Here is a 27,816-nt window from a genome sequence, read left to right as displayed (position 1 = left end):
GTGAGGCTCCCTGCTGAGAGGCGCTAACTCCTGGCTGCAGCTGTATCTCCAACCACCTGTCAGGGTAGCACAGATGTTTCTGCTTTTATCTCTACATATCGTTGCAGTAAATCCCTACACTCTTACACCTAATGTAACCTGTTTCTCTGTTCCTTGAACTCAGAAAGAGCCTCACACCGTGATGACCCCTTTCTTGCTCTCAGCTCTCCTGTTCCTGATCTCTAACAAACAATCCTGGTATACTGCCTTTCAACAGCCACCGTTCACTTCAAGGTCTCTGCAACTCTTTTGAAACTTCTAGAACACATCTCTTTTCCAGATCCCCAGTAACTCCCACTGTCCATTCCCGAGTCACCTGTCAACACCTGATGAGCGGCCATAACATGCCACATTCATCCACTTGGTGAAATCACAAAGATCGAAGAAAGGGGGTTTGATGGGCCAGCCTGGGGCCTAAATTGGAAGTACAGAGCAGCTTCCAGACTCCTGGATCTTAGATTTGGAAGAGTCAGCAGAAACCTACCAGCCCAACATCACACCTAAGCCAGATGGTCTTCAACCACATTGCGAAGAGGAATTTACCTGTCTGGAGCCCAGGAACTTCCTGTATCACTGCCTCACGTGCGTGCTAAGTCACTTCAGTCGTGTCCAACTCTTTGCGACCCTGCAGACTGTAGCCATCGGGGCTCCTCTGTGCAACTCAAACCACTCTCCTGGCTGAATTATTCCTGGTAGAAGTTCCTCCTACGGAGGCAAATGCCCACTCCACACAGCTCTCACCAGGTATTCAATGTAAAGATGAACAGAATAAACTGTATTAGCCTTCCACAGGCTGTTATTTTAAAAAGTTAAAGAAGACTAGTGAGCTGCCTTGATTTCTCTTTCCTGGGCTTACATTTCCAGAGGCTCCAGCCTGTGATCAGGCTCCAGCAATCGTAGCATTCTGAAACCCAATCTGTACTTTTATCTCTTAAAATTAACACCCAGGATTAAGCAAATCATATATGTTTCTATAAAACTAAAACCAGTAATCTTAGTACTATTATATCCACTTTTGTGAAACTAAACTGCCTTTTTCCCAACCTCATTATCTTGATCTTTCCACTGCCCTCTGGTGGTGGTGAATTTTTTTCTCAACTGATAGAATTGGAAGAGAAAAGAGATCAGAGAAAGAAGGGAAGTAGTGCAGAAAAAAAGTGATTACATTCATATGCAGATTTGTGGCCTCATGAAGTTTATAATCTAATTTTGGAAGCAAACTATACAATGGAAACTAACCAAAAAAACAACAACACTTATAACTGATAAAACAAATTCTAAAGAATTTGGGAAGACGAGATCAGTGAGGACTAGAACAAAGGTGTATAGAAGTGGTGGTATATACACTTAGCTTCAGCTTTAGGTCAGAAACAGTAGGAAATGGGAAATGAGTACCTTCAACATAATAAGTTTGAGAGATGCACCAAGAGACTGAAGATGTGAGAATTTATTTGGGGTAAAAGCTTAGGGCTAGAAACAGATTTGTGAATCATGCACAAATATCCATGATATTGTAGGATTACCAACAGAAAGAAGATTAGAGTAATGACATGCAAGGACGTATAAGAGCAGAGAACCTCTCATTCATCATCGATTAATTCGTGTCTTCATTAGTCATTAAATACATATTAACCTAGTAACTGACATGACTTTGTGAGTGGATACATGTGCAAGGCACTGTTTAAGGCTGAGAGAGAAAAAGATAACTCTGAAACAGCCTTGTCTTCAGGAATTTAAGAACCTAGGGACACAGATGAGGCAATGTAAGACCTATAAATCAGCAGGTGAGTTAAGAGATAGAAAATAATAAGAACCATAAGAAAACTTCAGATAAAGGAGGAATAAGAGGAAGAAAGTTTCGTTTGCAAGCCGGGGCTATTAGTGAATGCTTTGGAGGAAAGATGGCTTTTAGAGTTAAGCCGTTAATTCACCTGAAACTATCACAACATTGTTAATCAGCTATACCCTGATACAAAATAAAAAGTTTAAAGTTTGGGAAAAAAAAGTTCAGTCATTAATGGATAGGATTTGAGCATATGGAAATGCTGGAGAAGACTCTTGAGAGTCCCTTGGACTACAAGGAGATCAAATGAGTCAATCCTAAAGGAAATCAACTCTGAATATTCATTGGAAGGACTGATGCTGAAGCTGAAGCTCCAATACTTTGGCCACCTGATGGGAAGAACCAACTCACTGGAAAAGACTCTGATGCTGGGGAAGACGGAAGGCAGGAGGAGAAGGGGACGACAGAGGATGAGATGGTTGGATGGCATCACTGATGCAATAGACATGAGTTTGAGCAAGCTCTGGGAGATAGTGAAGGACCGGGAAGCCGTGTGCTGCAGTCCGTGAGGTCGCAAAGAGTCAGACATGACTGAGCAACTGAATGACAACAAAGTCCGGGAATGTATACAACTTTTAACAAGAACTCTTGGAAAAAAGGAAACACGGTGCATGGAATATTTTCAAATGTACTGTCTCAGCTAAACCTAAAAAATAGGAACAAATGGTTTTTAAGCAGATAAGACTGTGAGCAAAACTGGCTAGGAGGGGGTGGGCAACATAAACTAGCGCAGGACCTACACGTGCAGACCGCAGTGCTGACTCATGAAACAGACACTGGCTGGATTCTCAGCACTGCCTGGCAATCCTTTGTCCTTCCTTGTTAGAAGTTCTGAGTGGAAACTGAAGGGGCAAGTAGTGGAAAGAGCTTGCGGAGGCTCAAATGGAGGTGACAGGTAGACTCTGGTTGAGAGCTCAGAGGGGAGCTCTGAACCAGAGAGCTACATCTGTGACCATCTGTGTCGAGGGGAGGTGAGCCTTCAGCTTTGCAGGAGATGGCTTAGGGACAAAGAACAGAGTGAGAAGATAAGGGGCCAGGACTGAGCTTCTTTTCCTGCTCTTCACTGCACTTTCTTTTCTCCTAAAATCCCTTACCTGCCAGCTCCCCAGGACACCCTCAGCAGATGACTGTGCTGCCCACTTTACCAAGGACAGCTTCCCTGGTGGCTCAGTGGTAAAGAATCCACCTGCTAATGCAGGAGACCCATGTTCAACCCCTGGGTCAGGAAGATCCCCTGGAGAAGGAAATGGCAACCCCCCTACAGTATTCTTGCCTGGAGAATCCCATGGACAGAGGAGCCTGGTGGGCTATAGTCCATGGGGTTGCAAAGAGTCGGACACAACTGAGTGACTAACATGTTCACTTGCACTTTTACCAAGGACACAAAACCATTAGTTGAGACGCCTCCGAATTTCGTACCACCAAACCAACATGCTTACCTGCAGTCACACCCTTCTTAGGTTTCCAAGCCCCCCTCCTCAGCATCAACCCTCTCCTAGATCTTCCAGCTCTCAAGATGAACCCACTCCAATCGCTGCCATCTTTTAAAAACCCTCCTCCAGAGAGTGGTACCCTGTCTCCCTCCTCCTTCAGAGCTGTTGTTGTTCAGTCACTCAGTCGTGTCCGATTCTTTGCGACCCCATGAACGGCAGCACACCAGGCTTCTCTGTCCTTCCCTATCTCACAGAGCTTGCTCAAACTCATGTCCACTGAGTCAGTGATGCCATCCAAACATCTCATCTTCTGTCATCCCCTTCTCCTCCTGCATCAGGAATCTTTCCCAGCCTCAGGGTCTTTTCCAGTGAGTCAGCTTTTCCCATCAGGTGGCCAAAGGATTGGAGCTTCAGCTTCAGATCAGTAACTCTTTTGGAGTTAAACAGCTTTAAAACTCAGTCTCTGCTGGTCTCACCGTCTCCTCTGCACTCTATCATCTCTCTGTAGCAGCTTCTGCTCCCGCTACTCCACTAAAACTGCTCCTGTTGGGAACCCCAAAGGCCTCCCTGTTGCAAAAGCCTGTGAGTCCATTAAGTGTCCTAACCTTAACTGACCCTTGGTCGCATCTGACACCAGTGACCACTTCCCGCCTCCTGGGAATGCTCTTCTCTCACTTTCTCTGAGCTCCTTCCCCGCAGTGTCGCAGGTTCTTCCGTAAACTCCCCTTCTCCTCACACTCTCCATAGAAGAGCTCCATGTCCCCATGGCTTCCTAACCCTCTGTCTGCTCATGTCTCACCAATCTGAAACGCAGGTCCCCAAACCACTGCTGAGCTTCTGACCAAACACCGACACATCCAACTCAGCACAACTAAAAACGCAGCTCCTCTCCCACTTCCCTCCTGTTCTCATTCTCAGTGGCAAGCACTCTGGTCTCTCTTCCTTATTCTCCCCATCCTACCTTTTCTCCACACTCAGCCCTAATCTATTCTTCACTCTGTAGTAAGAGGCTGTTTCCAAGATTTCAATCAGACCACCTAACCTGCCTCTTGAGAAGTCTGTATGCAGGTCAGGAAGCAACAGTTAGAACTGGACATGGAACAACAGACTGGTTCCAAATAGGAAAAGGAGTATGTCAAGGCTGTATGTTGTCACCCTGCTTATTTAACTTCTATGCAGAGTACATCATGAAAAACGCTGGGTTGGAAGAAACACTAGCCGGAATCAAGATTGCCGGAAGAAATATCAATAACCTCAGATACGCAGATAACACCACCCTTATGGCAGAAAGTGAAGAGGAACTAAAAAGCCTCTTGATGAAAGTGAAAGAGGAGAGTGAAAAAGTTGGCTTAAAGCTCAACATTCAGAAAATGAAGATTATGGCATCTGGTCTCATCACTTCATGGGAAATAGATGGGGAAACAGTAGAAACAGTGTCAGACTTTATTTTTTTGGGCTCCAAAATCACTGCAGATGGGGACTGCAGCCATGAAATTAAAAGACACTTACTCCTTGGAAGAAAAGTTATGACCAACCTAGATGGTATATTCAAAAGCAGAGACATTACTTTGCCGACTAAGGTCCATCTAGTCAAGGCTATGGTTTTTCCTGTGGTCATGTATGGATGTGAGAGTTGGACTGTGAAGAAGGCTGAGCGCCAAAGAATTGATGCGTTTGAACTGTCATGTTGGAGAAGACTCTTGAGAGTCCCTTGGACTGCAAGGATATCCAACTAGTCCATTCTGAAGGAGATCAACCCTGGGATTTCTTTGCAAGGAATGATGCTAAAGCTGAAGCTCCAGTACTTTGGCCACCTCATGCGAAGAGCTGACTCATTGGAAAAGACTCTGATGCTGGGAGGGATTGGGGGCAGGAGGAGAAGGGGAGGACAGAGGATGAGATGGCTGGATGGCATCACAGACTCAATGGATGTGAGTCTGAGTGAACTTTGGGAGTTGGTGATGGACCGGGAGGCCTGGCGTGCTGCGATTCATGGGGTCGCAAAGAGTCGGACACGACTGAGCGACTGAACCGAACTGAAGTGAACTGAACACAATGCTCTTGCTTAGAACACTACTCTGCCTCTTCCTTGCTTCCTGCAATGTCACCATTCAGCTCCTGTCATTATATCTGTGGTAGTCTGCACTTCAAATCAAATTGCCAACATCCATTGGATCATAGAAAAAGCTAGAGAATTCTGGAAAAACATATACTTCTGCTTCACTGACTATACTAAAACCTTTGATTATGTCGATCACAGAAAAACTGTGGAAAATTCTTCAAGAGATGGAAATACCAAACCACCTTACCTGCCTTCTGCGAAACGTGTATGCAGATCAGGCATCTACAGTTAGAACTGGACATGGGACAATGGTTCAAAATTGGGAGAGGAGTACCTCAAGGATGTATATTGTCACCCTGCTTATTTAATTATATGCAGAGTACATCATGCAATATGCCAGGCTGGATGAAGGACAAGCTGGAATCAAGATTGTGGGGGGAAATATCAGTAACATCAGATATGCAGATGACATCACCCTAATGGCAGAAGGCGAAGAGGAACTAAAGAGTGTCTTGATGAAAGTGAAAGAGGGGAGTGAAAAAGCTGGCTTAAAGCTCAACATTTAAAAAATGAACGTCATGGCATCTGGTCCCATCACTTCATGGCAAATAGATGGGGAAACAATGGAAACAGTGACAGACTTTATTTTCTTGGACTCCAAGATCACTGTGGATGGTGACAGCAGCCATGAAATTAAAAGACTCTTGTTCCTTGGAAGAAAAGTTATGACAAACCTAGACAGCGTATTAAAAAGCAGAGACATTATCTTGCCTACAAAGGTCCTTATAATCAAAACTATGGTTTTTCCAGTAGTCATGTACGGATGTGAGAGCTGGACAATAAAAAAGGCTGAGTGCTGAAGAACTGATGCCTTCAAATTGTGATGCTGGAGAAAACTATTGAGAGTCCCTTGGACAGCAAGGAGATCAAGCCAGTTAATACTGAAGGAAATCAGTCCTGAATATTCATTGGAAGGACTGATGCTGAAGCTGAAGCTCCAGTACTTTGGCCACCTGATTCGAGAAGCCAGCTGATTGGAAAAGACCCTGATGCTGGACAAGATCAAAGGCAGGAGAAGAAGTGGACAGCAGAGAATGAGAAGATTGGATAGCTTCACTGACTCAATGGACATGAATTTAAGCAAACTCCAAGAGATGGTGAAGAACAGGGAATCCTGGCATGCTGCAGTCCATGGGGTCGCAAAGCATTGTACACGACTGAGCGACTGAACAATTCTACACTTCAGCAATTGTGAACAAATTTCAGTTCCCTGATTTGCCATGGTCTCTGATGCTTTAAGACTCTGCTGATGTTGTTCTTTTGTGTCTTGAACTCTCTTCCTCAGCTTCCTCAGCTTCCCGAGGCTTATGCTACGTACTGTCAGAGCTTAGAAATCAAGTCTCTCCAAAGACCTTCCCTGACCCCCTCCTGTAGTCTTTCAGGTTTACCTTGTATGTACTCCTATAATAATATCTGTCACATAGTGATACAAATGTGTCTTCATTCATCTGTATCTTTCATCAGAGTAGAAGTATACTAAAGCCAAGGAATGCCTTGTTCACCAGTTCGCCCCCTATCTAACACTATGCATGACACATATTAGGAAATCAAAACATATTTGTTGACTGAATGAATGAACTGGGACTTTATGTCTAAAATGTTTTATCTCAAGTTAGGAGGCAATGCAGTAAAATGGTTGCTGCTGCTGCTAAGTCACTTCAGTCGTGTCCGACTCTGTGCGACCCCATAGACAGCAGCCCACCAGGCTCCCCCGTCCCTGGGATTCTCCAGGCAAGAACACTGGAGTGGGTTGCCATTTCCTTCTCCAATGCATGAAAGTGAAAATTGAAAGTGAAGTCGCTCAGTCGTGTCCGACTCTTAGCGACCCCATGGACTGCAGCCCACCAGGCTCCTCTGTCCATGGGATTTTTCCAGGCAAGAGTACTGGAGTGGGGTAAAATGGCAGGTACACAAAACTCAGAAACCTGAACTGCATCCCAGCTCTCTACCTGTTAGGGGCTTCCCTCTTGGCTCAAATGGTAAACAATCTGCCTGCAATGTGGGAGACCCAGGTTTGATCCCTGGGTCAAGAAGATCCCCTGGAGAAGGGAATGGCAACCCACTCCAGTATTCTTGCCTGGGAAATGCCATGGACAGAGGAGCCTGGTGGGCTACAGTCCATGTGGACACGACTAAGTGACGACTAACACCACTTTCACTTTCTTTACCTGTTTACCAGCTGTATGACCATGAACAATTTAACTTCTCTGAATTCAGAGCCCACCCAATGCCAGGCACTGTACTGGGTGCTTGCAAGGTAAAGATGAAGAGAGACACGCTAATGGCCACCAAGGAAGCCGAGTCCAAAACAATGTGTTGGATGTGGGAGGAAAGAACATTCCAGGTAGAGGGAGTAACACTGGAGAAGGGCTCGAGGTGAGCAGTCAAGCAGGTGAGCAATCGATCACATGCCTCCTGAGAGGAAGTGGATCTAGTTCAATAAGTCTAGAAGAGAAGGTGTGGGACAGAGAGTTGGGATGAAGCAATGAGACTGGAGACATAAAACGAGCCACATCACAAAGCATCCTTTACAGAGTGTCAGAGACTTTGAGATTCATCCTCAAAGGCATGGAATTAAAACCCCAAAGAGTTCTAAGCAGGAGAGTCGCAACACTAGAGCTCTATCAGAGAGAGAGCTATGTCAAGTGGCAAGGCAGAGAATGGGCTGAAAGACAGTGAGGTCAGAAGCAGGTTACGGGGCTGTTGTAGCGGTCCAGTCAAGGGGCCTCAGCTTTGACAAGGACTTTGAAGATGGAGAAAAGTAGTGGGAGACTGACTTGAGAGATACAAGTGACAGAACATACAGACCTTGGTGACTGATTCCATGAGTGGGGTGAGAGACAAGGAAGAATAAGGGTGGCGCCCAAGTGTCTGGTACAGGCAGTTGGTATAGAGAGGTGCCATTTACCGAGATGGGGACTGCAGAAGACGGAAAGACTTTTGAACAAAGGACTGGCATGATCACAGTGATCCTTCAGTGAGAGCGTTCGGTTGGCAGGAAGCAGAATGGGAAAGCGAAATGTCTGGAGTCAGGAAAATGAACTAAGAAGTTATTGCAGTGGTCCAGGGGAAGCTGAGAGGGCCTGGACTAGGATGAGCAGTGAGCCTGGAAGGGGAGCTTCAGTAACAATAGACAGGGTTGGCAATTACAGTGGAGAGTCTTGGAGAATAGGATTAAACGGCTGCATTAGGAAAGCTGACCTGAAGGTCTTTGAAAGCCAAGCAGAGGAACTGAGACTTGATACAATAGGAAAAAATAAAACTTTACAGTGTTACTGAACAAAGTAGCATTAGAGGATATGTGCTTACTAAGTCCATTCAGTCATGTCTGACTCTTGGCGACACTAGGGACTGTAGCCCGCCAGGCTCCTCGGTCCATGGGATTCTCCAGACAAGAATACTGGAGTGGGCTGCCATGCCCTCCTCCAGGGGATCTTCTCAGCCCGGGGATCGAACCTTTGTCTCAAGTCTCCTGGTTTGGCCACCAGGTTCTCCACCACTAGCGCCACCTGAGAAGCCCCAATATTTTCATCAGGCATTTAAAAATTTCACATGATCATCTCCTTTGGGGTACAGAGGGAGCTGATCCTATTCTCTTTCTACTTTCAGTCTGAGGAAAACCTTTAGAGAAAAAGAAAACTGAAGTACCACGTAAGACGAAAGGAGGTGGAAGAACCCAGGGCCAAGACAGGGTCACTGTGTGTGATGCTGAGGGAGGCTAAGCCCCTGGTTCACTCCTCTCATTCCCTTCCCTGATCCTCTTCTCTGTTGGCCGTAACTCAATCCGTTCTAAGGTTTTAACAATTAACAATAGAACCGGTAACTATCCCTTCTAGAACTTTGTTAAGAGGTTTCTTAAAAATTAAAAAAATTTTTTTCTTTCTAAGCCAGAGTTAGTATTTTTGGCAAATGGGGACCCAGGTCCTTCTTAGTATTGGATCAGAAATAAATATAACAGTGACCTTTATCTTGCATCACCAGGGGAACATAAAGTATAATGATGCTAAGTGGGGATAGTGTTTATCTAAAAGCGTTCTAGTAATTCTACTGCTCTAAGATTTTAGGGGGTGGAGAGAGGTGGGGATTCCTTAGTTAAATTCTTTCAGAAAAGCTGCGTACTACCATCCTCTCTTGGAGATTTATATCGTATGTTAAAATATTAAGGGCGTTAAGAGTTTTAACACAAAATCATCAGATGAGGTGTGTTTAGCACAGAGATGATAAACTCGACTGACCACGGAACACCTCACTTTATGACCTTCCTCTCTGAGGAATAAATTTCTATGGAATACACCTTTGGACACACTGTTACTGAGAAACCATCCCCTGTCCCTGAGGTCACTGAAGTGGCCGCACACTTTGTTTGGAGATGGGGTGCCTATTTCTGAAATGGGGTTGCTGATCAGACCAGTGCTATCAGGGTCCTTACCCTATGGTTTCATGGTATATGAGCTCTTGCTAAGTCACTTCAGTCATGTCCGACTCTGTGCGACCCCATAGACGGCAGCCCACCAGGCTCCCCTGTCCCTGGGATTCTCCAGGCAAGAACACTGGAGTGGGTTGCCGTTTCCTTCTCCAATGCATGAAAGTGAAAAGTCAAAGTGAAGTTGCTCAGTTGTGTCCAACCCTCAGCGACCTCATGGACTGCAGCCTACCAGGCTTCTCCATCCATGGGATTTTCCAGGCAAGAGTACTGGAGTGGGGTGCCATTGCCTTCTCCGATATGAGCTCTAGTAGTATACATTAGGTGTCACCCTTCCATTCTCTTCAAATCTCCTGAAGTCAGGAAGTGCCTAAAATTATTATTCTTTCTTGGTACTGTTTGTACAATTGCCAGCTAACCTTCTTAGGCTGCTATGTTATTTATGGTGATATTAAAATATTCAAGGATTTCCTTCCTTCCCCAGTTGCTTGTTAATCTTGGCTCTGTTTCCTTGACTTTTTTTTTTTTTTTTTTTGAGAGCTTCTCCTTAAAACTTATATTTTAATATGCATCATGTGAATCCTCCTTTGTGCCTCTGTCACATTTCTTGGGCATAATTGGTCAAACGGTTGGCCAGAGCACAAATGGGACAAAGAGAACCTACAGCCTCAGCATTCACTGGCCTGCATCTGCCACATTAGCTTTCATTAGCTGGGAGCATACAATAAGCACAGGAATCGAGGAAAGACTCATTAATAATGTGCCAAGGTGTTTGTGTTTTGCTTCTTAAATATTTTAAAGACATATTTCCCTCAGAAAAATATTTCAGGAACATGTATGACTTCAAGTCAGTACTATGTAGGCAGAATTCACCCGTGTTACATTGTATCTTAGAGCAGCCTGTGCTGGGTCTTGAAGAAACAGATGCCAACCTGAGCTTAAATGTGCAAGAAACTTGCTGGAGGAAATGCCTGTGAGGAAAAATAGGAAAGAGCCTGAAGAGGCTCTGAGAGCCATCAAACTGATGCAAATCTGACCTTGAGTGGAGAGACAGAAAGAAGCGACAGAGGAAGGCTGTGTAGCAGTTGTTGTTCAGTTGCTCAGTTGTGTCTGACTTTGCAACCCCATGGACTGCAGCATGCCAGGCTTCCGTGTCCTTCACTATCTCCCGGAGTTTGCTCAAACTCATGTCCATTGAGTAGGTGATGCTATCCAACCACCTCATCCTCTGTTGCCCCCGTTTTCTCTTGTCCTTAATCTTTCCCAACATCAGGGTCTTTTCCAATGAGTCAGTTTTTCACATCAGGTAGCCAAAGTATTGGTGCGTCAATGAATATTCAGTGAACGTTCAGGGTTGATTTCCTTTAGGATTGACTGGTTTGATATCCTTGTTGTCCAAGGGACTCTCAAGAGTCTTCTCCAGCACCACAGTTCAAAAGAAGCACTCAGTCTTCTTTACGGTCCACTCTCACATCCATACACGGCTACTGGAAAAACCATAGCTTTGACTATATGAAACTTCGTCAGCAAAGTGATGTCTGCTTTTTAATATGCTGTCTAGGTTTGTCATCGCTTTTCTTCCAAGCAGCAAGTGTCTTTTAATTTCATGGCTGCAGTCATTGCTGGCAGTGACTTTGAAGCAGTAAACCTAAGGAAAGTTCAGCAAGACCTTTGGGAGCCCAGGAGCCCAAGCCTCCCATTACAGGAGTGTCTTATCCCTCAGGAATGGGTCGGTCTGGGTCACTGCTGTGTGCCTGGCTGAAGGCAGCCCACGGGAAGTACAGTCTCACAGTGCAAACACAGTAACAGATCTCAGAGCATAGTGGGGCCCTCAGTCAATTACCCTCCCTGTCCTCCAAGATCTGAGAAGTGCTTTCCCATGGCCATCACACAAGATTCTCAAAATTTAATTTGCATGAGAATCACTCAGGAATCTTACTAAAACGCAGACCCAATGGGTCTGGCATGGAGGCCTGAGTTTCCATACTTCTACCAAGCTCTTAGATAACATGATGCTGTTGGTCCACAGACCTCACCTTAAGTAGCAAGGTCCTAGAGAATATTTAGAAGACCCCTATTCAAACCATCAATGTAGGTTGAAATAGGTTTATGGAGAACTGTTCACAGGCCTCTTTCCTCATGTTCACAGGCCATTTCCTGATGTGACAGTCATCTCAGTTACAGTCAGATGTATATAATTCCAGCTTAGGTTTTTTTCCCACTCAAATAACTCATTCCTCTTCCTGTTATCACAGCTGTCAACCCCTTTTGTCGCATTGCTTATATAACCTGTTAATGATCATTTCCACATCTCTCTACCTATATGCACTCATTTTGGTACCAAGAGAGAACTTTGGTCCTTTATGGTCTGAGTATGACTCCTTCTCCCTCCATGTATTTAGTTTGGACAGTTTATGTTTCTTCAGTTCAGTTCAACCACTCAGTTGTGTCTGACTCTTTGCGGCCCCATGAATTGCAGCACGCCAGGCCTCCCTGTCCACCAACTCCCGGAGTTCACCCAAACTCATGTGCATTGAGTCAGTGATGCCATCCAGCCATTTCATTCTCTGTCATCCCGTTCTCCTCCTGCCCCCAAACCCTCCCAGCATTAGGATCTTTTGCAGTGAGTCAACTCTTTGCATCAGGTAGCCAAAGAATTGGAGTTACAGCCTCAGCATCAGTCCTTCCAATGAACACCCAGGACTGGTCTCCTTTAGGATGGACTGGTTGGATCTCCTTGCAGTCCAAGGTGTTTCTTAATCTTAAGCAAAAATTTCTAAGCACCTCCTTCCAATCATATTGGGTTCTGAAGTCCACTCTACATAGAAATTCTGGTACAGGCAATCATATTTCTCCTCTATGTGCAAGTTCTGAGGGATCTGGCCACATGCCTCCCCATCACTTGAAGACTTCTGCAGTTATCATCCTAATACCACGAAGCTGTCCATCTATTGTTAAACAGATGCATCCTCTTCCTTCACTCCATTCACTGGTCTCTTTGTACATCTTCCCTGGTGGCTCAGATTATAAAGAATCTGCCTGCATTACAGGAGACCCGGGTTCTATCCCTGGGTCAGGAAAATCCCCTGGAGGAGGAAATGGCAACCACTCCAGTATTCTTGCCTAGAGAGTTCCAGGGATGGGCTACAGTCCGTGGGTCTCAAAGAGCTGGACATGACTGACAGAGTAACATATCCATTTTGTATGTCTTCACAGCCCACACAGTTTCTATGGTGTAAAATATCAGTTTTCACATTCCCCCCTGCCCCCTGCTAAATCCATAGAATTTTTTCATCAAAGAAAGCTTCAGTAAAATAGTTGAGGCTGGTCTGGGTAAAATAGCAGGAAATAAAATCAGAGAGGTAGCCAGGAACACATCTTGTGTGTTAGGGTATTTGAGTATTACCATGAAAGCTATGGGGAGCAAATAAAGGATTTCCAGGGAGGAAAGACACATCAGACATGTGCATTTTGAAGTATTCCTCTGGCAGATGTGAGGTGGGTAACTTAAAGAGGGTCCAGATGGAATCAGAAAAACTAGGAGAATATAAGGAAGGTAAGTGATATTAAGGAATCAGAATCATTAGAACTTGTCTGTGTATGAAGACAGTGAAAATTGTACAGTATTCCTCCCAGGTTTCAGGCTTGGCAAATTATTGATGCTCAGTTGTGTCCAACTCTTAATGACGCCATGAACTGTAGCCCACCAGGCTCCTCTGTCCATGGGATTTTCCAGGCAAGAATATTGGAGCAGGTTGCCATTTCCTTCTCCAGGGGATCTTCCCAACCCAGGGATTGAACCTGGGTCTCCGGCACTGCAGCCAGACTCCTTACTGGCTGAGCCATGAGGGAAGTATGATGCAGGGATCAGGGGTTGCCAATATGGAAATGGGGAAGATAAGCAGAGGAGTAGGATTAGGGAGAAAGATACTGAGTTGTTTTGAACATACTGAGTTTGAAGATGTTCAGTAACCAGCCATTTAGGTAAATGGACGGGGAAATCAGCAGAATCTGGTGTAGAGACCTTGCATCTTTCCAAATCTGTTATTTGCTGTCCATTCTCAGCAACTGCTTAACTGCTCAAAGTTCCTATTAAGTAAAGCCTTTTCAACTAAATTGCCTATAAAATCTTGCTTTCTGCAAATCTAGGTTGTCTGCCACACTTATTACTTCAGTAATTGTTTCCCTCTTCTTTTTCCAAAGTGCTCTTTGAATATCTGAGTTTAGAACCTTATTCAGGGTTGTTTGCAGGGAATGATGTGAAGTGTAAAAAAAAAAAGCTTACAGAGGTCCTCTTTGCAATATGAAATAGACACAGCCACAATCTCAATTTGCAACATCCTTAGTCTCATGCCCCTTAAAATGCATTTTTAGGTGGGAATAGTTATAATAAGCTGTTCAAATCATGTTAGTATTCATATGGACATACTTTAACTTCCTCTGTGTGTAGACCCAGAAAGGAACATTTGTAGTGTGATGGGATATTGCATAAAGTAGTCAATGCCTTGAAAATGAATCATTTCATAAAGTGGTGGTGTAAATATTTTTGTGTACTTTGGCAGAAAGAGTAACTTCAATTTAGAATCTGAGCTCAAAAGATTTAAAGACTCTAGCTATAAAGAAGTAGGAATCAATAGAAAATCATGGGTGCAGTCTCCAGAAGGTAAAATAGACTGGGTTGATATCTGTGGCAAGAAAAGAGGTGCTATGTATGAGAAACTAGATATACTAATACTATGCCTTGTTTAGAAGGTTAAGTTGTGCTGCGCATTGTTTTCTATTATATTTTAATGCAATAGTTTTAAAATCTGGGTTGAATGTCTTTGCAGGTCCACTGGGAGGGAGGTTGCTAGGTAGCTGGGACTTCAGGCCCAACACCACTATTTCAGGCAGAACAACCTAATCTGTTTTACATAAGCTTTCACTGAAGAAAGGATTCTATGGCTTTTTTTTTTTTTTCTTTTTTAAGGGTGACAGTTACTATTTTTTGCAACAAGTTGTAAGATGTTAAGAAGAGATCAGTAGAGTGCAGAGTGAAGGAAGAAAAACAGCTGTTTAAGAATAGGCAGTCGTCTAGGTAGTATTAGGATGGTAACTGCAGAAATCTTCAGGCAACCTGGAAATGCACAGTGGCCAAAACTCACAGTGCGTGTGTGCACACTACATTGCTTCAGTCGTGTCCAACTCTTTGTCATCCTATGGATGACAGCCTGCCAGTTTCCTCTATCCATGGGATTCTCCAGGCAAGAATACTGGAGTGGGTTCCTTGTCCTCTTCCAGGGGATCTTCCTGATCCAAGGATCATCTATGTCTCCTGCATTGGCAGGTAGGTTCTTTGCCACTAGTGCCACCTGGGAAGCCCAAACCTCAGGTAACTTTCAGGCAAATCCTCACCAAGAAGAAAAATACCGTGATGGACTGGTCACACATGAACTTTGGGGCCCTACTTGATTGGAAGGAGGAGTTTAAAACTACTTTTATTGAAGATGAAGGAAAACATACTATCCAAACCAAATAACTGGAGGAAGGGGGTGTGGCTGACACGAAAGAGGGCTGTCCTTCAAGCCTTCTCTTGGAACCAAAATGAGTGCACATGTGCAGATTTATGGAGACAATCATAAAGGGATTATGCAAGTCATATGACAAAAAGAGGTTGACAGCTGTGATGTCAGAGGTAATGAAATGCATGACGTTCCCTAAATGGGCCACAATTTTTCTGCTAATATTTTTTTCTCCATTGAAAACAATTTCCTTCCTTTTTCAATGAGCTAATCTCTACCTCTTCTTCTGTAACTCTCTTCAAGCATCTTCTGGAAGGAGAAGCCCAATAAAATTCGAATAGATGGCCCTTCCTTTAAAAAAAAAAACTTAAAATTTCTGTTAACTCATAGCCGATTAACAATGTGATCATTTCAAGAGAACAGCGAAGGCATTCAGTAGAGGCCCTTCCTTGCGCTACTGCTGCTGCTGCTAAGTCACTTCAGTCGTGTCTGATTCTGTGCGACCCATAGACAGCAGCCCACCAGGCTCCACCATCCCTGGGATTCTCCAGGCAAGAACACTGGAGTGGGGTGCCATTGCCTTCTCCGCCTTGTGCTACTAAGTGAAGTTGCTCAGTCCTGTCCGACTCTTTGCGACCCCATGGACTATAACCTACCAGGCTCCTCCGTCCATGGGATTTTCCAGGCAAGAATACTGGAGTGGGTTGCCATTTCCTTCTCCAGATCTTCCCGACCCAGGGATTGAACCCGGGCCTCCTGCATTGTAGGCAGATGCTTTACCATCTGAGCCAGATGGTAATTCCCACCCATTTAAATACTAATTTACTTTTGTTCTCCCTCATTTTAGCTTCTTAAAGGCAGTGCACAACATCTAAATCTGCATTTCCAAAGCTTAGCACAGTAAGAACCTAATAAATGTCTGTTGAATTAATAAATCCACAAGACTTATAATAAGATCCCTTCAAAGTTAATTCGGGTGGAATTCTTCGTGTAATTCTCCTGATTCAGATAAGTGTTTCAAAGCGGGGAATAAAACACGCCCGTGATTAGGGAAGACGAGAGGAAAGGTGCAATATTTTGAGTTTGTGTGTGTGCGCGTGAAGAAAGTGAAGCAAAAGGGGATGAACTGTGTTTCGAATAAGACATTAAGGGACTTGATTAAGGTGTCTCATGTAAAGTGACAGATGTTAGCCACAACCAATATACTGGAATGCATGGGTTGGGGACAGGGGAGAAACGACACAAACAGATCCAAATGTTTGGATAGTGAGACAAGGACTTTTATGTTGACTGGTAAAACCTAGAGTCTTGAGCGAAAGCTCTCCCGGAAAAATAGTCCAAGGACACCCAAGAAAATTATCACAAGACAACAGCGAGTTCTAAGTTTTTCAGCAGGTTTTCAAAATTGCCTTCTGCCCTCTCCTGCTCTATAGTTTTGGGGAAATTAATCTTACCCTTGCTCAAATCACAAAACATCTTAAAACACGTAAAACAAAACAAAACCACCCTGCTTAAAATGCAAAGATGAGTCTTGGGACTGTGGACTGCGGTGAGTCCTGTCCTGGGACGCTGCGGTGAACCCGACTCCCCAGTCTACGGGTGAGTTCGATAGCACCGACGGCGCCGTGGGCGAGCAGAAGCCCCCAGCCCCGGAGTGTTTCAGGAGCAAATTCCAAGCGGACTCCTGCCGCTGCTTGGGAGGGACTGCGTCCAGAGACCCGGCGGAAGTGGTGGGGAGAGGCTGGCGCGACGAGGCCCTAGCGCCGGCAGCCCCCTGCCCAACCTGGCCCGCAACCCGGAAGCAAAGGCGAGCCGCGCGGCGTGGCGGGGTTACGGTTCCGGGTCGGGTCTAGCTGCCGCCCGCGCTCCGCTCACTGCCGCAGCGCCCCGCCCCCGCATTCCGGACCTGGGCAGGCGGTGGCCGCCCGGCAGCTCCCGGGGCCACATGGCTGAGGGGGACGCAGGCAGCGACCAGAGGCAGGTGAGGCCCCAGCGGGGCGCCGACCTCCAGGCTCGGCTCGGCCTCGTCTTGCCGCCCCGGGCCTCCTCGGCCGAGGGGGCTTCTGCCCGGGGCCACCCCCGGTTTCGCCCGCACCACCAGGGGCTGAGGCTGCGCCATTCTCTCAGCCGTATCCCATTTTCCCGGTGCTTGATCTCAGCCCATCTATCGCGCTGGCGGATCCCGGGCGTCGGCGCACGGGGCCTGCCTTGGACGGTGCCATCGTCAACCATCAGCACGCGACTCAGCAGCGCCGGGCTGGAGGCAGAAACCAGGGTTCTGCTCCCCAGCCTGTCTCTGCCGGGTGATCTTGTAGTGGCCACTTAAGACCCCAGTTTCTGCGTTTGCAAAAGGGGCAGTTATAACACGGACCCTGGAGTCCTCTGAGGACCCGTGGATCTAATGCTCTTGGGCTTGAGCTTACCCCCAGCGCGTGGCTCACGTGGGCGCTATTGAAGCTTTTCCTAAAGGGCCCTAAGGACAAAATGAAATCATACAAAGTTGGAAGTGTACGTTGCTCCCCATTTTTTCCTTTAGATCCCGTTTTATTTTTAACCTGAAACCAAAGGTTATTTCTGAAACGTTTCGAGGATTTGATTACCAAAAACCCCAACAATCATCCAGCCTCGTGGCCAAATTCAAAACAAGCAGGAGATAGGCAGTAGTAATATAAGGGCAAACATAATAGGTAGCAGTGGGCCAGGGGTTGGGGGCGGGTGGGACGGGTTACCTGTTAAAAAGAGAAGGTGGAGCGGAGAAGATACGTTTATCCTTTCACTTGCGAGTCTCATACAGAATATAGGAGTGCATATATGTTTTGGCTCAGTAGTGGTCAAAGGCATAGGGACGTAGGAGCAAGGCTGGCGTCAGTCATTGCTATAGAGTCTGGTACCCAGGGAGTAGGACATTTCGACCCGCTGCTGAGAACGTTTGGTGTCGTTCCTTTAGGGCTCCTTCACCCAAGATGGTTATGTTAAATGCAAATACCTTATAAAGCAGTAAGGAAGACTCAAGTTTTTTAGGGTAGTCAAAAATTTTTTGACTTTTTCCCCTCATCAATCTCTTTCAGAATGAGGAAATTGAAGCAATGGCTGCTATATATGGCGAGGAATGGTGTGTCATTGATGACTGCGCCAAAATATTTTGTATTCGAATTAGCGACGATATAGATGACCCCAAGTGGACACTTTGCTTACAGGTATTTTTCTTCTTCATCTACAGCCGTTTTCCAGTTACACTATTGATTTTGTATCATTGACTACTGTTGTATTCCTCTAATTATTCTTGTGTGACTTGCTCTGATTTGTCATTTTGTTGCTGACTTTTGTTAACGATTGATGATCTAAATGTATGGGTAGTTAGATCATTCTCCAGTAATGCTTGCATTGATAATACCCGTCTTTCCTATGCCAGTTCTTTAAGTGTTCTTCATGTACCTTTGGCAGACTCCAGTTTCACTTCCTTTCATTATCTTCTCCATTTAATAGAAGAGGGTGTAAACCTGGGAAGATGGCTAACGTTTTCTGAGAAAGAATAGATTAGTAATTTAGATGGTTCATAGAATAGATAACTCATTTCTTTGTTAATTGGGAATCAGTTGTGGTTAGGATACATACATGAAACTTACGGCTTTGTGTTTAATGCTTATTCTTTGGTGCCTGTCTGTACTTCGAACATAAAAGATGCCAAATTGAGTTTTTAATCCGTATTCATTTTTATAGTAATACTGATTTCAAAAGAAATATGCATGGTTTTCTAATAAGTGTTAGCTATTTAATAGTATTTGGTAGGATTTTTTTTTTTTTTTTAATTTCTTAAAAATATCTGGAACATGTTACAATGCCACCCTCGTCATCCGGGGTTGGGGTATAATGACTCTATTTCAGTTTCCCTTTTGTCTTTGTCCACCCTACTTTTTCTAATTTTAATTGCTTTTATACTTTCTCGGCAAATAATCTCCTTAAAAAATTGGTATCGTCTTAACAACATATTTAGGGCTTCCCTGGTGGCTCAGACGGTAAAGCATCGCCTACAATGCGGGAGACCCGGGTTCAGTCCCTAGGTCAGGAAAATCCTCTGGAGAAGGAAATGGCAACCCACTCCAGTATTCTTGCCTGGAAAATCCCATCGACGGAGGAGCCTGCTAGGCTACAGTCTATGGGGTCCCAAAGAGTCGGACACGACTGAGTGACTTCACTCACTCACTCACTCACTAACAACATATTTACCCTAGAGAAGGGAATGGCAACCCACTCCAGTATTCTTGCCTGGAAAATTCCATGGACAGAGGAGCCTGGTGAGCCACAGTCCATGGGGTCGCAAAGAGTTGGACACGACTAAGCAACTAACAACTATTTAAGGTGGAAGCATAAATGTGAGGAGGGAATTCGCTTTTGAAATTTGATAAAACAATGGTTTTGTGTCTTAGTTTGGCAAGTTAGAAATCTGTCTGGTGACTGGCTTTATGAATGTTGTTGTTTTTGAACCACGATAAAGTATAAGCAGGTTTGTTTTTAAACTGCTTTGCAGGTGATGCTACCAAATGAATACCCAGGTACAGCTCCACCTATTTATCAACTGAAGTAAGCTATATTTCTACATTTATATTTTTATAAAGAGTTTTACTTTGCAAAGATTGTTTGTACTGTACCTTGTGTTCATATAGACTGTAGTCAATATGTATATAGAAAATGTCAAAATGTATATAGAAAGTAAAAACACGTTGGACTTAATGTGGAGTATTTACATTTAAAAATTAAATTATGGGGACTTCCCTGGTGGTCCAGTGGCTAAGACTCCGTGCTCCTAATGCTGAGGACCAGGGTTCGGTTCCTGGTCAGGGAACTAGATCCCACATGCTGCAACTAAGACCTGGCTCAGCCAAATACAGACATATTAAAAAATAAATAAAAATAAATTTAAAAAAATAAAAATTAAATTATGTAAAAACACACTGACGTTTGCCACTTAGTATAAAAGAATCAAGGGATTCATAGGGGATAAAATAGCTCCAGAATGTCGTTAGAGATGGGGAAGGGAATCTTCCTCATTAGACAGTCTAGTAATCTAGAAACCTTGGTCTGTAGAGTCATTCCTAACCTGTTTCCCTGAGTGTTTTAAAACCACAGCAGTAAAGTTTGCTGTCACTCATGGTTCTGTAATTTTTCATTTTTATTCATTGAGAATGAAAGATAGGATTATAGAAAGCTTGTAAACATAAGTGCTCTTTTCAGAAAATGTTGATTTATAGTCATGTGGCAATTGACTTACTTGTTAGAGTTGTTTTTTGGGACATCAGTTAGAAAAAATTGGGAACTCTGGTTGTGTGGCAAATACTGTGAATTTGGAAATATAGATTCTGGAACATATCTGCCACTTAGGTAAACTTAGGCAGCTTTTATGATATGCACTCCTCAATTTTTTAAACTAATTTTAATTGAATAATTTGTTGGTGTCATCATGGTTTCCTGAGAGGACTAAATGAGTTAATGCAAATGTTTAGATTTTACAACATAAAATAATATTTTGATCAAAGTAGAAAAGTTTTAAAACTTAAAATCAGTTTGTGATTAATCAGTATTTTTTCTTTGTGATATAAACACAGTCTTTGAGTAATCATCTTTATTTTGTTTTATTTAATCTTAGTGCTCCTTGGCTTAAAGGGCAAGAACGGGCAGATTTATCTAATAGCCTTGAGGAAATATACATGTAAGTAATGGATGATAAAACAATGCTATTAGTGACTCTTATGGGCTTTGTTGGAACTGTGATATATTAGGCCCTTTTGTAAACTTTACGTTAATCTGTTTTTCCATTAACAAAAAGAGTACAGTTAAAGAATCCTTGAAAGGTTAGTTATATAGTTTTATATATACATTTGATATAAATTCTGTTTAGAAACAAAAATAAAAGTATCATTTAGAACTAATAGCTATAAAAACACTTAGCTAGCTGTGAAAGTAAATTCAGAGACACTGTTCTTATTTTGATATTTTCATAGGCTATGTTGAATGAAACTGGTAACAGCAGAATCCTAAGCATAATTACTCTTTAAACTACCATGTACTGTTAATGGTAATGTTCTTGTATTAGGCCATAGGACTGAGAGTCTATTGATAGTATACTGTATTTTTCACTCATTCATTCAGCAGATACTACATAGCAGGTATTATACTAGATCCTGGATATATATAATTAGTAAAAACAGAAATGGTCCCAGTTTTCATAGCATTTAGAATTTGCTGGTAGGGGAGATATTACTGATAACTCTGTAAAAATGGATGTCAAACTGCAGCTGTGATAAGTTCTGTGAAAGAAGGATATTAATGTGTAGTACTGAGTTTGAAATAAGACCTGACCTAGTAGGAGGTGAGGGATGGCTTGTTTGACTTAAGAGCTGAGTTACTTAAGTGAAAAGAACTCCAGTGAAAGGCCGCAGCATGTGCAGAGGCTCTGTGTCAAGGAGTTTGGAACATATGAAGACACAAAATAATGGTGGTATAAGGAGGGGGTGTTGGGGGGAAAAGGGAGCATGGTGGGAAAGGAACCTGGCGAGGTGAGCAGGGGAAGTTATGGAGAGTTCTGTAGGCCATGTGGAGTGTCTGTCTTTGTCCTGAGACCTATGGGAAGCTTAGAAGAGCCGAAAAGTACTTTGATGTTGTGGTGAGATTTTCATTTTGAGAAGCCCGTTCTGTGTCTGGGTGGAGAACTGACTGGAAAGGAGCAACTACATTTGGGATATCAATTAGGAGGCTGGTGCAATAGTCCCGAGAAGATGTTTCTGTGATTCGGGTGAATTGTATTAGGATATATTAATTTAGTACAACAAATAATGTTCTGAAATATCAGCTTTACTGTAATCCAGGAACTGATAAGGATTGTCTTACACGTTCTAGGTGGCCTCCCCATCTGGCACAGTGAGAAAACCCACTTTGTGTCTATACCAGGGTTCTTTCCCTCACAGAATAGTAAATTTAAAAATACTAAGTCTTCATGGAATTGATTCTGTTGGTTCTTACCAAGAGGAAGTGTGGTCTTCCTTGAGTCCCTAGGTTTACATTTGACTCAAGAAGTAACCTAGAACTGGAGATATCAATGGCAGATGCTCCCATTTAGTGATTCCATAGTCCTCAGAATATAGATATTACATGTTTTCTCAATGAAATGTTTTCTGTCCATGATCTTACTGGCCATTCCAACTTTTGTGCCCCCAACAAACTTCTTTCTGTAATCTTCTATTTATGCCTATTTACCAATGTAGCCCCTAAGGTAGAATAAGATAAATAACGCTGCGGATTTGCTCACCAAGGATGTTGTAATTTTACATCTTATGTTCATTTTTCAGTTCTTATCTTATTTGGCCTCTAACTTTTGATGGTGTTGAACACTTCCTCTTCTTGGAAAATCTTCCCACACTTGCCTTCCGTCCTGTTAGTCATATTCATCAGTGAGATTTTTCTATTTTGCACAGTGTCATGCACTCTGAAATGGCTTCCCATCTGCCTTTTTTCTACCCCAAAGTGCCCCCTTTATTAAGAGATACCCTCCTATAGGGCACAACTTGCCGATCTCCTTAGCTGGTTCTCTTGAGCTATTAGAGAATTAGGAAGGATCAGAAATAACAAAGCAATTTGTTCTGAAGATAGGATATTGTTCGTCCCATCTTGTTTATTAAAGGCACTTGAAAATAACCCTGGTCCAATAGTATTCTTTTCACACATGTGGTCTAGGTAGAAATGCAGATTGTGTTTTTAAAAGTTTTGTGTGACAACTTTTAATGGTATTTTTCCATAAAATCCCAGCAAGGGGCAACAAGTGAAATGCTATTGGTCATTGAAAAGTAAACATTTAAAATATATAAATATAGTTCTTAATGTTTATAGTTTCATTATGTTCTAAATATTATAACATTATCAAGATTTTCATATTTATTTAGAATCATTTTGACTGCTGAAAAATTTTTTTGCCGAGATAAGAAGGTGAACTATGTTTTCTTTTATGCCAAGGAGGGAAGAAATCTGAAAGCTAACAGTCTTGTCCAGTAAACATTTTATAAGTATTTTCTATATGCTAGCACTCTGTTAGGAGTTTGGAATTTAAAAATTAAGATAGATGTGTACCAATACACTATAATGACATAATTGCTGAGAGGTTTGGACCAAGTGCTGTTCCTTTTAGAGGTCTCTGGAAATGTGGTGAGGTTGCAAAGGAGGGTTCCATTGTGAAGGCGACCTTTGGGTGTGGTGCTTGGCAGATACTCAGAAAGGGAGAGATTTTCAGATAGAAGGAACTGCAGAGTTCAACAAACAGTCTGATATGCTGGGGATAGGAATTGATATAGGTGTAAGAAGAACCTGTTACCTGGGGTAAGGAGCGTGGGCATTATCTTTAGGCTCCAGGCATTTTAGGCAGGGGAGTGATGGCAGTGTGGAGGGTGGGCAGTGAAGAGTCTGAAGGAAGGGACTCCGTCAGAGCAGCAGTCAGTAACTAGGAGGGAGACAGGGGAGATCTTCATTGAGGCAAGAAGAATGTAGGGGAGAAGAATGGTCAGTTAGAGGAATACTTAAGAACATAAACTAGGATTTGGCGATTGGGTAGATGTAGAGTTATTTGCTTATCATACCTTATTTTTGTTTAAACATTTTGCATTTTAAACATGGATAGTTTGAATATATGAAAATAATGATTTTTATAAAACAAAAGGTAAATGATAGATTTTAAAAATATTTCAAACATTATACCACTTGGTATTAAGAGAAAAATGAAAAAGATTAAGCTTTTTTAAAATTTGAATTTATGATAGTTCATTTCAACAATATTTACTTTTAAATCCAAGAAAATGATTAATTTCCCACAGCTCTTCACAGTGTGATGTATCACATGAAGTCTTAGATTTGGAACCTAGAGAATGAGTCTTGTCAAAGCAGAAAGTGCACCAAACCAAGTTAAGCAGGCGAGGAATACTCTCTTCAAGACTATTGTAACAGGGGAGAGAGGCAGAACTCGGTCTGAACTCAGCTGGCTGAAACAAAAGGCAGCACGGTTTCTGAGGGCTGGGATAAGCTGTGCTAACCTGTAGAAAAGCAGGGGGGAATGCTGGGGAAGGTTGATCAGAGAGTGTCCAGCACATTCAGTTACTTCCTGAGTTTGCAAGTGTTTCTCGTGGTCAGGCCATCTGTGTGTGCAGATCGTGGCTCATCAGTAGTTAGATGCTCCTTCCAACAGAGACTGGGCAACAGGGCATTCTCTTCCTTGATGACTGCATTTCAGAAGAATGGCTCCCAGGTCCTTGAGAAAGACACTCCTTGGTTCTAAAGCTGACATAGCTTCTAAAAAGATACCCATAATCTCAAAGGAGCAAAAGAAGAATTTATAATGACAAGTTTTCTAAAGGAAATGCTCTAAGAACAGAGAGGTAGGGCCTAGAGTCAGGAAGCTCTGCCTGTCTGAAGTTTAATCAAGCTGATGTTAAGGGTGTCTTGGGCAGGCTTCTGGGGTCAGTTTTTGAAATAATGCGACCTCTTTCTCATCTGTAAAATGAGGATAATAAAATAATATCATTGTGAGGATTAAGTGACATAATCCATGTGATATATTTTAGCACTTTATAATAGCAGCTCTCATTTTTGTTCTTGTCAGAAGAGTCGTCTCATCAAGTTTTGTCATTTTTAAATGAGATGATGGAAACTCAGATTGAGTGATTTGTCTGAGGTTACCCAGCTTTGTAGTACATTTTAGTGTATATCTTTACCCTTAAATAACAAATATACATACTGGAGAATTAAAATGAAAATTAGAGCCACAGGTCAAATGAGAGTCACAAGTAACTTGACTTTGTTTTGATCATTCTGAATTGGATTATAGTTATTTAAGTATAGTTAATCACAGTTATGTCTCAACTAAAATAGCAGTTTTTAATCCAAGTTGATCTTTTATTCAATTTGAAAAAAATTTGTTCTAGACTTTTTATATTCAGCTACTATACCACAATAATTTCATAAATTAAAAGCTTAGCATCTCACCGTATAATGAATATTCTGATTTTGCACCGATTTTTAGAATTCGGCAAACTTCCTCCAGGACCACTGGGGTGCTTGAAAAGAAGGGCACAGGAGGGAGGGCTCCAGCTTTTGTCTATTTTAATTTGTTTTTGGTTCCGTGAGAGATTTCATTACAGTGAAGGCAAAAGTTTGAAAACCGCCAAATCCTAGTCTGCAGTTAAAAGATATAAGTAATCAACTCTTCTTTAAAAAAGAGGGGGGTGGGTTTACAAACTACTGTTGTGAGAGAAAACACAAAAAAGCAGGAACAGTGACATCACCCAAACCACCATCAGTGATAGAATTTGGAGGTCCAAGGGAAAGAATTTTCATTTTCTTCAGGAAACCTTTCACATCTGCTACCACTTCCTTAAGCTAGATTTCAGTAAATCTAGTTAAATAGTAGGGACAAAGGAAGTAGTCAATAAATGATGTTAGATGGAGTGCTCTGGAATATTTTTCTTCAGGAAGCCATGGGTTAGAGGAGAGGAAATTTATAGAGTTAAGGTTTAATGTCTTATTATTATTAGAAAAATTAGTTATTAACTGCAGAAATTCTTCCAAGGCATTTTCCACTGCCCCTTCCCCCAAAAGTCCCCTAACAAAAGTAACAAATCTGAATATGAGTATATATTCACAGAGGGATGATTTTCCCGTCTCAAAGGGGGCTGTAAAGATTAAATGAAGTAACCAAGCATTTTCTACACCTTACATATGGTAGGTGTTCAATAAACACTAGATATTAGTGCTCCTGCTTTTGGTGATGATGATGATGTGATGAATTCAATAGAATGGGGTTAGGAGATGGAGAGAATTACATATAAAAGCATATGTTTTTAAGAACAGTAATTGCAAGCACTGAGACCAAGGACCCAGTTTTCTCATTCACTGCTGTACCCTCAGGGTTGCACATAGTGCCTGGTGTGTAGGCGAGGCCCTTGCAGATCTGTTGAGTGAATTAAGACAGGTCCACTTGAAGAGACTGCTTTTGTAAAGTAAGACAAGATGCTGTAAATCTGTTTTGTAGGTGGGGAAACTGAGGCAGTTCAAGTGTCTTACTTGCCTAAGGGCACAGCTGCTTGCTAGGAGAGCAAAGTGATGTGGGCGACCTGAGCTCTGGAGTAAGTCTGCATTCCCATTCTCGCTCTGGACTTCTTACTGCTTACAAGACTGTCTTAGGCAAGTTAATTGATCTCTCCAGGCCTGCTTTCTCATCTGTACAATGGGAAAATAAAGCCTACTCTGTTAGCAAATTATGAGCATTAAATGTGTTGGTATATCAATATATAATGTACTTTGGGCTTAGTATATATTCAATACATTTTACCTTTCTCTGTCTCTATACCTCTGAATCTTTTATGGAGGAGAGAGGAAGGGAGTAGGAATTGTTTAAAAGAAACTCAACCAACGTTCTTAATTTTTAAAACTTTTCCAGTTGACTTTTGCCCTCTCTAAATAAGACAGGTTGTCAAAGAGCACAGAGGGTCGTTTTAGTGCTCAGGGATTATGGGTGGGATGGGAGTGTTTGAGGGTACAGAATTATTTGAAAACAGTGTTGTTTTCTTCTGTATGCTTGTTTTGAAAGCTTCCTTTGGGTGCTGATGAGTGGTGATAAAGAGAGATAATGGTTTCAAGAGCAACTGTTAGAGGAAGGGGTAAGGTGTTATGAAATAGTTTGGTGAGTTCCTTAAACACACGTATTAACACATCTAAAATTAGTATCATTCCCTAAAAAACAGACACTTGGGCCTTTATTTTATTGCTGTTGCCATCATTTAACATAACTCTGTGGAAATGAACTATGACTTCTTCTTTTTCTCAGTGAGCCTTTGAGATGGATTCAATTATCTGATGCAGCCAGACAGCTCTTTGGAACCGAAATGAATTTGGGCAATAGAATATTATGTGGAAAACAAAATAAGAATCTAAAGCTTTGCATTGCATTAGTGTTGTAAATTGGCTTTCTTGGGGAGTTTCTAAAATGCTTTGTATTCTTAATTGTTGAAATAAGTATACAAAATAAGTGGTTTGAAATTGTTCAAAAAGTTTAGGAAAGCAAGCAATGACTGGGCATCAGTACTGCAATTATATTCACTGACAGAAACAAAATCATGTTTATATCTATCTTAATTCCTTTCAAGTTCAGAAATTCTCTTTCCCCTCTTTGGTTGTAGCTCTTCTACTTATTTTAAGTAAGCAATGTTAATTTGGGAGCCATTGGGATTTTTAATATTGATGTATTAAATACTCATCTACAAATGTTAGTAAATCTCATGTTTTTATAATTTCTTTTTAAAAGGCATGGCTAGGGAATTCCCTGGTGGTTCAGTGGTGAAGATTTGGAGCTATCACTACAAGGGCCTGGGTTCAGTCCCTGGTTGGGGAACTAAGATCCCACAAGCTGTGCAGCAAGGCAG

At 42.6% G+C, this 27,816-nt stretch overlaps 1 protein-coding gene across 4 annotated transcripts in view; it reads left to right on the top strand.

Moving 5' to 3' along the window:
- Nucleotides 1-17,212: 17,212 nt before the first annotated feature.
- The window catches only part of IMPACT (impact RWD domain protein), a 28,378-nt gene continuing 17,774 nt past the window's right edge, over nt 17,213-27,816 (top strand). For all 4 annotated transcript variants that reach the window (XM_060405215.1, XM_012103462.4, XM_060405214.1 and 1 more), the window contains exons 1-4: nt 17,213-17,342; nt 18,430-18,558; nt 19,890-19,942; nt 21,006-21,068. In XM_060405215.1, the coding sequence (XP_060261198.1) occupies nt 17,307-17,342; nt 18,430-18,558; nt 19,890-19,942; nt 21,006-21,068 (281 nt within the window). In that variant the 5' untranslated portion in view covers nt 17,213-17,306. The remainder of the gene's footprint in view (nt 17,343-18,429; nt 18,559-19,889; nt 19,943-21,005; nt 21,069-27,816) is intronic.

The sequence above is a fragment of the Ovis aries genome, chromosome 23 (assembly GCF_016772045.2).
Source record: "Ovis aries strain OAR_USU_Benz2616 breed Rambouillet chromosome 23, ARS-UI_Ramb_v3.0, whole genome shotgun sequence".
Lineage (NCBI taxonomy): Eukaryota > Metazoa > Chordata > Mammalia > Artiodactyla > Bovidae > Ovis > Ovis aries.
This window is presented reverse-complemented; position numbering and strand designations above follow the sequence as displayed.